The sequence below is a fragment of the Sminthopsis crassicaudata genome, chromosome 6, assembly GCF_048593235.1.
Source record: "Sminthopsis crassicaudata isolate SCR6 chromosome 6, ASM4859323v1, whole genome shotgun sequence".
Lineage (NCBI taxonomy): Eukaryota > Metazoa > Chordata > Mammalia > Dasyuromorphia > Dasyuridae > Sminthopsis > Sminthopsis crassicaudata.
In genome coordinates this window covers 244,451,341-244,463,247 of record NC_133622.1, presented here as the reverse complement: position 1 = coordinate 244,463,247, position 11,907 = coordinate 244,451,341, and the positions used below count along the sequence as shown (strand labels likewise).

The window sequence follows — 11,907 nt, the reverse complement described above, 5'->3', positions numbered from 1 at the left end:
ATCCAAAAAGGACTGTTTCCCTCTTGTTATTGCCTTTCTGTCTTCTTCCATGGAATCTTCATTGATTTCCTCAGATTGAAATGTTTCTGGCCTTCATTTTTTTCCTAAAACACACGGTCAGAGCTTTTTTCCATTTGGTTCCATTTGGCTTGATACCATTTGGTACTGAAGCTTCCCTAGCTCCAGAAGGGAATCAGATCCTCACTTTCTTTCCCAATGCATACAAGGTAAATGCCTTGAACATTGGTTGCTTCCAATATTCAGATATCAATAAAATTCTGTTCTTGTTTGTAGAACTCAGGAATAGAGCTTTCAATGAATTGAGAATGAACTGGTGATTACTAGCAATGCTGTTTTTAAAAGTTGGCACAGAAAACTTGTAGGACCGATGATGGATATATTTTCAGTATTAAGTAAAAGCAGGTGAATAACACAGTGGGCAGAGTTCTGGTTTATAATCAGGAAGAATTGAATACATATTCTTTTCTCCCAGTGATCTCAAATGGAAAAAAAAATAACATCTACTTCCCAGGGTTGTAAATATCAAATGAAATAATATTGGTAAAATTCTGGTGTATGGTAGGCAGTTTATATAAATGTTAATTTCCTTTCCTCTATGAAATAGATTATAAAACCACAAGATTATACATCTAAAACTGGAAGAAACCTTAAAGATTATCTAGTTCAATGTCTCCATTTCACAGATGAGGAGACTAACACATGAAATTGTTGATGATCTTTCTTCCACTTTGGATGGATACTCCCTTTGAAGTTTTTAGAGAAAAAAAAATTCAACTGGTGCAAAGTCACAATGAAGGAGTTATGTTTTCTGTGACAATGATCTAGGTAGAAAGAATAGTGAACCACAAACTGGATGATGAATGTTGTAGTCAAAATGTATTGTTATATCTGTATATAAATGTATATGTCTATCTATAAGAAATGATGAGCAGGATGATTTCAGAAAACCCAGGAAAGACTTACATGAACTGATGCTCAATGAGGTGAGTAGAAGCAAGAGAACATTGTATGGAACAACAACTAAGATTATCCGTAGATCAATTGTGATAGATTTGGCTCTTTTCAATAATGAGGCAATTCAGGCAAACTGCAATAGATTCATGATGGAGGAAGCTATCTGCATGCAAAGGGAGAACTATCAGGACTAATTGTGGATCACAGCATAGTATTTTCACTTTTTTGTTATTATGTTTGCTTATCTGTTTTTTCTCTATCATTTTTTTCTCCTTTTGATCTTATTTTCTTGTGCAAGATGATAAAATTGAGAAAATGTTTGGAAGAATTGCATATATATATATGTATATACATATATATAGGATTATGCCTAGGGGAGGAGGGAAGTGGGGAGGGAGAGAGAAAAACATGGAACACAAGTTTTGCAAGGGTTAATGTTGAAAATTATCTTTGCATATATTTTGGAAATAAAAAGCCATTATTGTTTTAAAGAATATATTGGACTTTTTTCCCCCCCTGAGGCTGGGGTTAAGTGACTTACCCAGGGTCACACAGCTAGGAAGTGTTAAGTGTCTGAGACTAGATTTGAACTCAGGGTCCTCCTGAATTCAGGGCTGGTGCTCTATCCACTGCGCCACCTAGCTGCCCCATATATTGGACTTTTAAAAGAAATATTGGAAATCAACTAATTTGTCCCCTTTACATTACAGGAATGCAAACTGATACCCATAAAGGGGCTTTCATGTTTGTAATTTCTTACACAATAGCAATGGCTAACATGTATATAGTGCTTGCTATATACCAGGCACCATGTTAAGTAAATGCTTATTGCTATCATTTTACAAATGAGGAAACTGAGTTAAAATGACTTGTCCAAGATGGTCATTCAGTAAGGGTCTAAAGTTAATTTGAACTCACTTCTTCCTGATTTCAGATACAGGTCTCTCTCCACTGGATCACCTAGTTAATTCAAAATTTGAAGAATTGGAGAAGTAAACCATAAAGAAGCTGAACAAAAGCAACAGAAAATTTAAAAGGGATTATAAATGATAGAGAAAGTCATTTTTTTTAAAACCATTTTAAAAACATATAGAAATATGAAGTTCTCCCTCTGTATTAACCAGTTTGAGATGGTCTGCTTCCTGAGGTCAAGATCAGTATCTTATTTCATCTTTGATTATCTAGAACTTCATTAGCATCTGCTGCATTTGTTGCATCCAGGCTTTTTCTGAACCAAGTTACCCGTGTAGCCCAATTCCAGTAAAACAATTAAGTGATTTCCCCAGAATCTCACAAATTGTTCATGGAAGAACTGAGACTAGAACTCAGGTCTCCTGTCTCCCAATTCAGAGATCTATCTACTATACCATATTGACATGTATTTATGTCTCCAACATTTTCCACTACTGACATTTTCTGGAATAGAGTTTAATTCCCATGGGAACAAAAGAAAAATATTCCCTTCCACTTATCCCAGACATAAACCTTGATCTTTACTAGAACATGAGATAATTTGGTGCTGAACAGCTCTACTGAACCATTTAGCTTATCTGTTTTTCTTAACGCAAAAAATTTTCACCAATTTTCTAGTCAAGTCCAATTAGAGCGGACTACTGGGGAAACCCTTTACTCCAGAGACTCGTTCCACTGAGAGAAACCTCACAGAGTTCTCTAATAAACTGGCTGAAACAGACATGATTAGACTGTTAATGGAGATGTCATGGACTGTCTTTGCTAGGTTTCCCATTACTTAGCAAATATCTATGACCCAGCTATAGGAAACTCCAATGGTACCCCCATGTACCAGACCTTCAAAATGTTTCCTTTCCGAGATTCTAAAGTAGTTAGCGATATCAAAGACAACTCCAATTTTTATCTCCATAAGGGCCAACTTGAAAGCAGAGATAAAGAGTGTGTCTACTGGCCAGAGTCTCTCCTTTCTGAGAAACAACATACTTTGCCATTATCCCAAAATAAAGAGGAAGGAGAGAGTAGGTGAGTTCTTTAGAAGGACTATCCAGGGAGGATCTCAGAACAAAAGGGAGCCTTCAGATCAGAACTTTTCTCTAGATGGCTGATGAAGTCAGATGCACTGGAAGATGGTAAGACTATGTCATTTGACTCATATGAATTGGGACCCCAGAATTTAATAGCCTAATGAAATAAAAATAATTCCATTATTGCCTCTCAAGGAAATGAATTATGATCATGAGACAGATTGAAATGTGGCAAGTAAACTAACATAGATATTATATGATTCTGAATCCAAAAGAACAAAGTTCAGATCTTCCTGTTCCCTTTATCTCCCATGGAATAATGCATAGTGCTGACCATCATATAGCAATGTGCAATTTATACTTATTAATTGATTTTTTTTAAGTTCTAGTGTAGACCCAGACAAGCCTTTTTGAGAAAAGTTTGGACTAGTTTCCTTCATCAGGCTATAATTTCATCAGATGCAAGAGTCAGTGGGCAAAGTATTTATCAATTCTTATCATTCCCTGCTATAGTTAATCTCCTGCAGCCTTACAGTACACAGTCCTAGCAAACATCATTAAGGTTTTTCTGCCTTGAGAGTTTTTCTGCTTTTCATGTAAGTCAAAAGTTCACCCAAAAAATACTTCCCTTAAGACTAGGATTTAGAACACTTCCATAACTTTAATTTGCAGAAAATCCATCTGCCTTAAGAGGTCATTAAATCTCCTCCTAAAAGATTATTTTAATGAATCCTTGATCTTTTGGATGAGTGACATTACTAGAACATCTATAAATGACAGCCCATCAATACCCTTTGATCCTACTTCATTCTTTTCTATGTCTTCCCATAAATTCTTTGAAAAGGAAATCCCAACAACATCCAATTATGTCGTGGCTTCTTAACCTGGTCTGTAAACTTTTAAAATATATTTTAACTAAAATATAAATATAAAATATAATATAAATATATATAATATATATAAAATATAACATAAATATAAAATAAAAATATATTTTAAAATATATATTTAAAATATATACAGTTGTATGATAGCATAATTATTTTTATGATTTATTATATTTTTCCATTTGAAAATAATATTCTGAAAAAGAATTCATTAAATTCACTAGCTTGACTGAACAATATGTCCAAGACACAGAAGGACATGTCTTTGACTTTATACTTCTGTCTTCTCACATGAAGAGACAACTAGGTGGCTCAGCAGATAGAGTGCTAGAGTCAAGAAAGCTCAAGTTCAAATCTGGCCACAGATATATATTACCTGTGTGATGCTAGGAAACCTGAAAAAGAAATGGCAAACCATTCCAGTATCTTTGCCAAGAAAATCCCATGGACTGAATGATCAATGGGGTCACAAAGAATTGCACACAACTGAATAGCTTCTCACTTTGGGTAAAACCTGTGAAATTCTGAGACTTTCTATCTGTTATTAATCACTATGTGGTTTAAGCAATAATAAAAACACAGCCACTAGTAGAGAGGAGATAGAATTCTATGCTCTACACAATATTTATCATAAGAAAGTCACTACTATCCTATTGGGAGGACATAGAAGCCACAGTTAAGCCTCTATACAGCTGAGTTCAAAATCTCATCAAGCCCCACCAATATGCCACAGATTATCTGTTCTGTTTATATTGCTCATAAATAGGCAGAACAAAGGAATATGGGTAATGAAACTACTAAATTTTGCAAGAAATATTGGTGGTAATCTAATATCCTCTCTATATTATGCAAAAACCCCAGGACCAGAAAAGAGAAAGCCTTTGTCTAAATTCATACAATTAGTTACAGAATCAGGATTATAACCTTGGCTTCCTGACTCTTTCCACAAAGATATAGTTGTATCCCAAAGGAAAGAATATCTTCCTCTTTCCCAAAGAAAATAACGACGTCAGATTAATGGAATTAAATGCCTGCCTTTTATTTCTCATGTATTTTATGAGAGAAAGTCTACTTTACCATATTGCCTAAAGGAATTATGTAGTCCATATCCTTTATTTTATAAGCAATGAAATTGAGAATAACCCTTTGCTAAAGTTCATACCACTCGTTATAAGAGAATTGGGATTATGGCCCTGGTTTCCTGTTCAATGCGCTTTTCACAAAGAAACAGTTATCACTCATGATCAACTGCATATATCACATAAAATGGGCAAAAGATGGGGCAGCTAGATGGCTAGTAGAAAAAGCACCAGTAAATCCAGTATCAGACACTTAACACTTGCTAGCTATGTGACCCTAGGCAAGTCACTTAACTCTACCTGATATGAGAGAGAGAGAGAGAGAGAGAGAGAGAGAGAGAGAGAGAGAGAGAGAGAGAGAGAGAGAGAGAGAGAGTCAGAGAGAGAGTCAGAGAGAGAGTCAGAGAGAGAGAAGGAAGGAAGGAAGGAAGGAAGGAAGGAAGGAAGGAAGGAAGGAAGGAAGGAAGGAAGGAAGGAAGGAAGGAAGGAAGGAAGGAAGGAAGGAAGGAAGGAAGGGGTGGCTGTAAGGTGACCTAAGTTTGAAATCTAGCTCTGTGGCCTCAGGACAAAGATTACACTTATCTGGATCTTATTTTCTTCATCTATGCCTCAAAATAGTTTATCTCAATGTTAAAGAGATTTCCGTTGTTCCATGATATTATGAATTTGCCAGGCTACTTCAAATTAAGAATAATCATACTATTACTTTTTTTTCTTTGAACACATTTACTTCATATAATCATGGAGACTTCTGGATAGAAAGGGATATAGAGATCTTCTTAATTAACACACATGAGAGCAGAAATCTGCTGGGGGAAAAAAAGCTCTCAAAAATGGTCACTAAATCTTTGATATAAAATTTGACTTTGGAATTATTCATTTCCAGAAAGTTTTTACAGCTCCTTTCTTTTTATTTGCATTTCCAATATTAATTTATTCACTAAGTATGTTGAACTAAGGAGTTTAGTTGAGCCAAGAGTCTGCATCTTTGAAACAACTGAAAATTTAGCAACAATAAATCATCAGATATAAACTGATCATGAGAGCAAAGCTTATGTTGCCATTCATCAATGGATACAAGATTTTTTAATATTATTCTTCATTCTTTCATTCCAAATCATTAGCCACCCATGCCTTCTTTTTTAAAATACTCACCATATGTAGCTGTATATAATATATATATACATAAATCCAAACATATAAATGTATATATATATGCATATATATACACATATATATTTGTGTATATATAGGTGTATGCATATACATATTTAATTTTAAAACTTTATTTAATTTCCAATTCACAGAACAAAACAAGGATGACCATAACACAGTATCATAGGATAGGAAATTAAAATCTATCATGTGCACCTTGCTATTCCCTCCAAATAATACCAAACTTTAGGTGTAAATTTCTTTTTTTTTTAATTTCCTCCCCTTATTCTAGAGATGGCTAACAATAGACACAATCAACCAGAAGTGACTAGGTAGCTCAGTGGATAAAGCTCTGGCTCAGACATTTACTAACTATGTGATCCCAAGTAACTTTCTTAATCTCGCTTTGTCATAAGACCTTGGAGAAGGAAATGTACAATATTTTGGCCAAGAAAACCCCATGGACAATACTGGTGTTCTATGGTTCACACAGGGTCGCCAGAGTCAAACACACCTACACAAGTTCACCAAATTCAAATCAGTTTCTCTCCAATTTCAACCCATATATCTAAATTCTGCTCCTAAAATAATCTAGAATAAATCAAATCTATATTCCATGTGATTGTACTAAAAATACTTGAAAGTATATCTTAGCCTTTAAATAGGTTCTTATTCTTTGCATCTATCCAGCAACCTTATACTTAAGAGACCATGTAGAGTCACAATCTTAGTTTCTCAGTGGTTTTGATTCACAACCCAATTCTGAGATTCAAGTCCATGCATTCTAGTGGATGGGGTCTCAAAAATGAGGAGTAACTTCCCATCAATTATTTGCAGATTTTATGGAGGGAAGAGCACTGAGAATAGCCAGGATCATAGGAATTGGAGTTAAAAGGCATTCGGTTTGACCAAATGAAACCTCATTTTACTGAGGAGATTACTGGATCTCAGGCATGAGAATTGGCTTGTCCAATGTCACGGACAAGGTAAGTAACATAGTGCCTACCAAAAGCCAAGCTTATAATGGCAGAAAAACATATTTTAAAGAACTTAAAAGAGATATAATAACTCTCCAAGTATTTAATGAACTATTCTTTGAAAAAACTAGACTTGTCTTCAGGGTAAAAAAAAAAAAAAAAAAAGGAGTAATGAATGAAAATTGAAGAAAGAATGAGTTCTTCTCCATGTAATCAAAACCCTTCTTATTACTGAAGCTAAGCCAAACTTGAAGGAGCTGATTCAGGGAGTAGTAGGTTCCCTAAAATTGGAGGATTTTAAACAAAGGGTAGAGGACCCCTTTTGGAGAATGCAGCAGATGGTATTCTAGTTCCAAAATGGGGGGAAGGCCTTCTCTTCCTGATTTGAGCTTTTGAGCTCCTCTAAAACCTTTGAGCTTCTATAATATTTTCAGTTTAATGATGGTCATCAAAATTTTAATGCAAGCATTATAGTTACTAAGCAAAATTACAATCCCGGGTAATTATTTTTACTAACTTCTCTGTTCCCTTTTATTCTCCTCTTCCTCTTCCTCTTCTTACAGTTCAGATGTGGGAGTTGCACAGCAGCTGTAAAGACCCCAAATTCTTCTCTAATTATGTGCTTTTCTTTTTCAATTAGTCCTAAAATTGTTGCTGTCCTTCAGAAAAGCTTATGCCAGTTAAGAGCTAATTTACTCACTCTCCTAAAAATAATGTTGGAGGATGCACATTTTAAGGAAAAGTAGCATTTTGGTTTTTGGTAAAATCTCTAATACCTAAAAAAAGCTTTTTTGTTCACTTGAATTCTCTCCAATTAATCCTTTCAATAAATGTTTGCTGCAATGGAAATATTACTGGCCAAAGAGGTAGGAGGCTTAGGTTAAATGTGAGTTTTAATATATATTAACTAGGTAACCCTTGGCAGGATAAATCTGAATTTTTATTTCATTATCTCTAAAAATTGATAGTCAGGAAGATGTGCGCTTTCATTCATTTTGAACCCATGACTATCAAGCTATTCCTTTTTAATAATTATGAGGCACACAGAAAAATCCATAGAGTATTGTGAGTCATGGAAATATTATCAGGATATCATCCTCTTATAGGAACATCCCAGAGATCTTACCATTTCTAGAGAATACTCAAAATTGTACGTCATAATTATATAGTTCTTTAAAGTTTACAAAGTTCACAGATGTTATCTTATAAGATCCTTATTACCACACTGTTATAAAAGAAGTAGGTGACATTATTATCCTTGTTTTTGCATATGAGGAAACAGACATAGAGAGATTAGTCAAGTAACAGGCCCAATATCACTCAGCTACTAAATATTTGAGACAGGATTGGAATACAGTTCTACATAATTTTCAAGCTCTAGCTACTGAACCACATAACTGCATCTAAAATAGCCAGCAAGCTACAAGTATCATTATCCTCCTTTTACAAGTTAGGAAATCAAGGTTGAGAGTGGAAACAGTTTGACTTGGGTCACCTGGGATGAAGTGGAATTGGAACACAGATCATTCACCTTCATTTTCCAGCAAAACTAAATAAAGTAAAGGAGATTGCTCACAGAAAAATATCAATAAGTATTATTAGATGGCAGACTTAATAAGTTCCAAGAAAGAAAATCAGGATATAACAAAATGACTGATATTTTAAAAATATTAAATAGAGAAACAGCAAGGAAAAATAGATAACATGGGTTTAACAAAATGTTATAGAAATGAATGTTGAAAAATATCTTTACATGTATTTGGGAAAATAAAATACTATTGAGGAAAAAAAAAAAAACTTGTTAGGATTATACAACAGTAGACTTGGATGCAATTAATGCCTCTGAAGTTTACCAGCTATGTGAGCCCATGTAGATTACCATATGTGTTTGGGAAAAAAAAAAATTCTGGGGGGAGCTAGGTGGCACAGTGGATAGAGCACCAGCTTTGAATTCAGGAGGAACTGAGTTCAAATCTGCTCTCAGACACTTCCTAGTTGTGTGACCCTGGGCAAGCCACTTAACTCCAGCCTCAAAAAAAAAAAAAAAAAATTCTTTAGGATCCATCTACTACACCAGAGATGAGTGATGCAATAGATACCATACTGCAGTTAGAGTCAAGAGCTGAGTTCAAATCTTGCTTCAGTAAACTAACTGAGTAAACCTAAGTAACCTCTCTCAATCCTAGCTTCCTCATCTGTTAAATGTGAGAGAATCAATGGCTTCTGAGTTCTTGAATATCTTAAATCTATGAACCTAAAGCATTTTACATATTATATTGATGATTATGAAATAATGAGTTAGTGTTATACTTAAAACATATCAGAGCTGAAAGAGATCTTAAAATATTTAGACTCTCAAAGTGGAAGGAAACTCTAGAATGTTGAACTTAGAATTAAGAACTAGAAAGGATCTTCAAACATGGGGGGAAGAACTTCAGGGCCAAAAATAACTTTAAAACATTCAATGTCAAAGTTGCAAGGGGAATTTTATATTCAATCAGTTATCCAGGGCTATCATAACTACAATTTGTAGCATCTCTCAGACATTCTCTCTCTTCTCATCACATACTGTCACATTTTGGTTCAGGTTCTTACCACCTCATATCTGAACTATTGCAAAAGTCTAACACTTGATCTTCTCAAATCGAGTCTTTCATCATTTCATTTCATCCTGTACTCAGCTGTCAAAATGATTGTGCTAAAATTCATGTCTGACCCTAACTTTCTGTACCCATTCAACTAACTCCTGGGGCTCCTTATAAAATTCAAGATGAATTATAAAATCTTCTACTAGTATTTTAAAACCCTTTATAACCTATTTTCTTATCCTTTCTTATCTTAAATCTTATTCCCTTCTAATACAACTGGCTTACTTATGCTTCTTACGCACTGTACTCTATCTCTTGTCCATAAGTATTTTCATTGGCTATCCCAATTGCCTGAAATTTCCTCCTTCTTCACTTCTGTCTCTAGGTTCCATGGCTTTCTTCAAATCTGAGCTACAGCCCGACCTTCTACATGAATACTTTTGTGATCCTCCTTAATTTTGTGTTTTCCTTCTGAACCAGCCTCCAATTTATCCTGCATTTATCTTCTTTATATATAGTTGCTTTCACATTAGACTGTGAAGTCACTGAAAATAGAACTAGTTTTTTTTTTCCTTTTCTCTATATCCCCAGCATTTAGGACAGGACTTGATATATAATAGGTGCTAAAGAAACTCCAGGTGACTGGTTTTAGAACAAAATATATAGAATTGAAAAAGACAGCAAAATGTGGAATATAGAATGTTTGTCCTACAGGAGATCTTAGACATTAAATATTTCAGTCCCATTTTTGTGTAGATAAGAATATGAAGAAATATAATGAAGAGATTTGCCAAAAGTCATCTTTTAAAGGTCCTCAAATCTTCATATTTTTATGATTCTACCATTCTAAGAATACAACGGTTTCTTATTTTGCCTAGGCAGTTACTGGTAATTCAGTTTGACTTTGTACTTCTCTTTGCAGATAAAATGTCTTCTTTCATTACTTTCCATCTTAACCAGTCCGCTACTACAGAGTTTGTGTTCCGAGTGTTCACCACCTCCCCCAAGATCCAGGCCCTCCTCTTCTGCTTCTTCCTCCTTCTTTACATAATGATCCTCTGTGGGAACACTGCTATAATCTGGGCCGTGTATACCCACACATCCCTCCGTACCCCCATGTATTTTTTCCTGGCCAATCTGTCCCTCTTAGAGATCTGTTATACCACTACTGTGGTACCACTGATGCTCTCCAACATCTTTGGGGCTCAAAGGCCCATCCCATTGGCTGGCTGTGCAGCTCAGATGTTCCTGTTTTGCACCCTTGGTGGTACTGACTGTTTCTTACTGGCCGTCATGGCATATGACCGCTACGTGGCCATCTGCCATCCCCTGCACTACACCCTCATCATGACCCAGAAGCGATGTGTCCAACTCGTGGTTGCTTCCCTGAGCTTGGCTTTTTACCTTGATATGCAACTCACAGTATTGATCTTCACCCTCCCCTTCTGTGGGCACCGCCTGGAGATCAACCACTTCTTGTGTGATGCCCCACCTGTCTTACGTCTGGCCTGTGGTGACATTCGAGTGCCACAAGTTGTTCTTTTTGTTGTGGGTGTCTTTGCTCTGACTGTGCCCTTTGTGCTCATCTCCATTTCCTATATCTTTATTGCCAATACCATTCTACGAATTCGCTCTGCAGAAGGGCGCAGGAGGGCATTTTCCACCTGCTCCTCCCATCTCTGTGTGGTCCTACTGCAATATGGCTGTTGCACCCTGGTCTATATGCGTCCTAGATCCAGCACTTCAGAGGACGAGGACCGACAGCTTGCCTTAGTCTACACCTTTGTCACACCTCTGCTCAACCCCCTCATTTACACCCTACGGAATAAGGATGTCAAAGATGCACTGAAAAAATCCATGAGCTGCACAGCAGCCTCTGAACCTCCATGAAGATTTGGAATACAGAGTTGTTCAGACAGCAAAAGTAACTAATTCCAACGTGCACCTTCCCACACATAATTTTCTACAACTGCACTTTCTATTCTGAAATACAATATGTGTGACTCTATCATTAACTGTGAAGAACATAAAGGGAGATCAAATGATCACTTATTAGAGGTCTTGTAAATGGAATATCTGCTCAGGTATGGACTGCTATAGAATTTTTTTTAGTTTTCTCCAACTTCTGAGACTCTAGAATCTATTCTCAAATATCTGCATGATCTCGTCCTAATATGCTGTACCCACCTCCAAGTACATGAGTTCTATTGGGTTGAATTTACCACTTCTCCATTTTCACACACCAAACA

At 35.8% G+C, this 11,907-nt stretch overlaps 1 protein-coding gene across 1 annotated transcript; it reads left to right on the top strand.

Annotated features, from left to right (window-relative positions):
* The first annotated feature begins 10,585 nt into the window (after positions 1 to 10,585).
* LOC141547851 (olfactory receptor 10Q1-like) lies at positions 10,586 to 11,548 on the top strand. Its single transcript, XM_074276500.1, has one exon. It carries the CDS (start codon positions 10,586 to 10,588, stop codon positions 11,546 to 11,548), a length of 963 nt encoding a protein of 320 aa, XP_074132601.1.
* The last annotated feature ends 359 nt before the right edge of the window (positions 11,549 to 11,907 follow it).

What these genes read in the sequence shown, in the direction of transcription:
- LOC141547851 (XM_074276500.1), top strand. Translation starts at nt 10,586, where the DNA reads ATGTCTTCTTTCATTACTTTCCATCTTAACCAGTCCGCTACTACAGAG.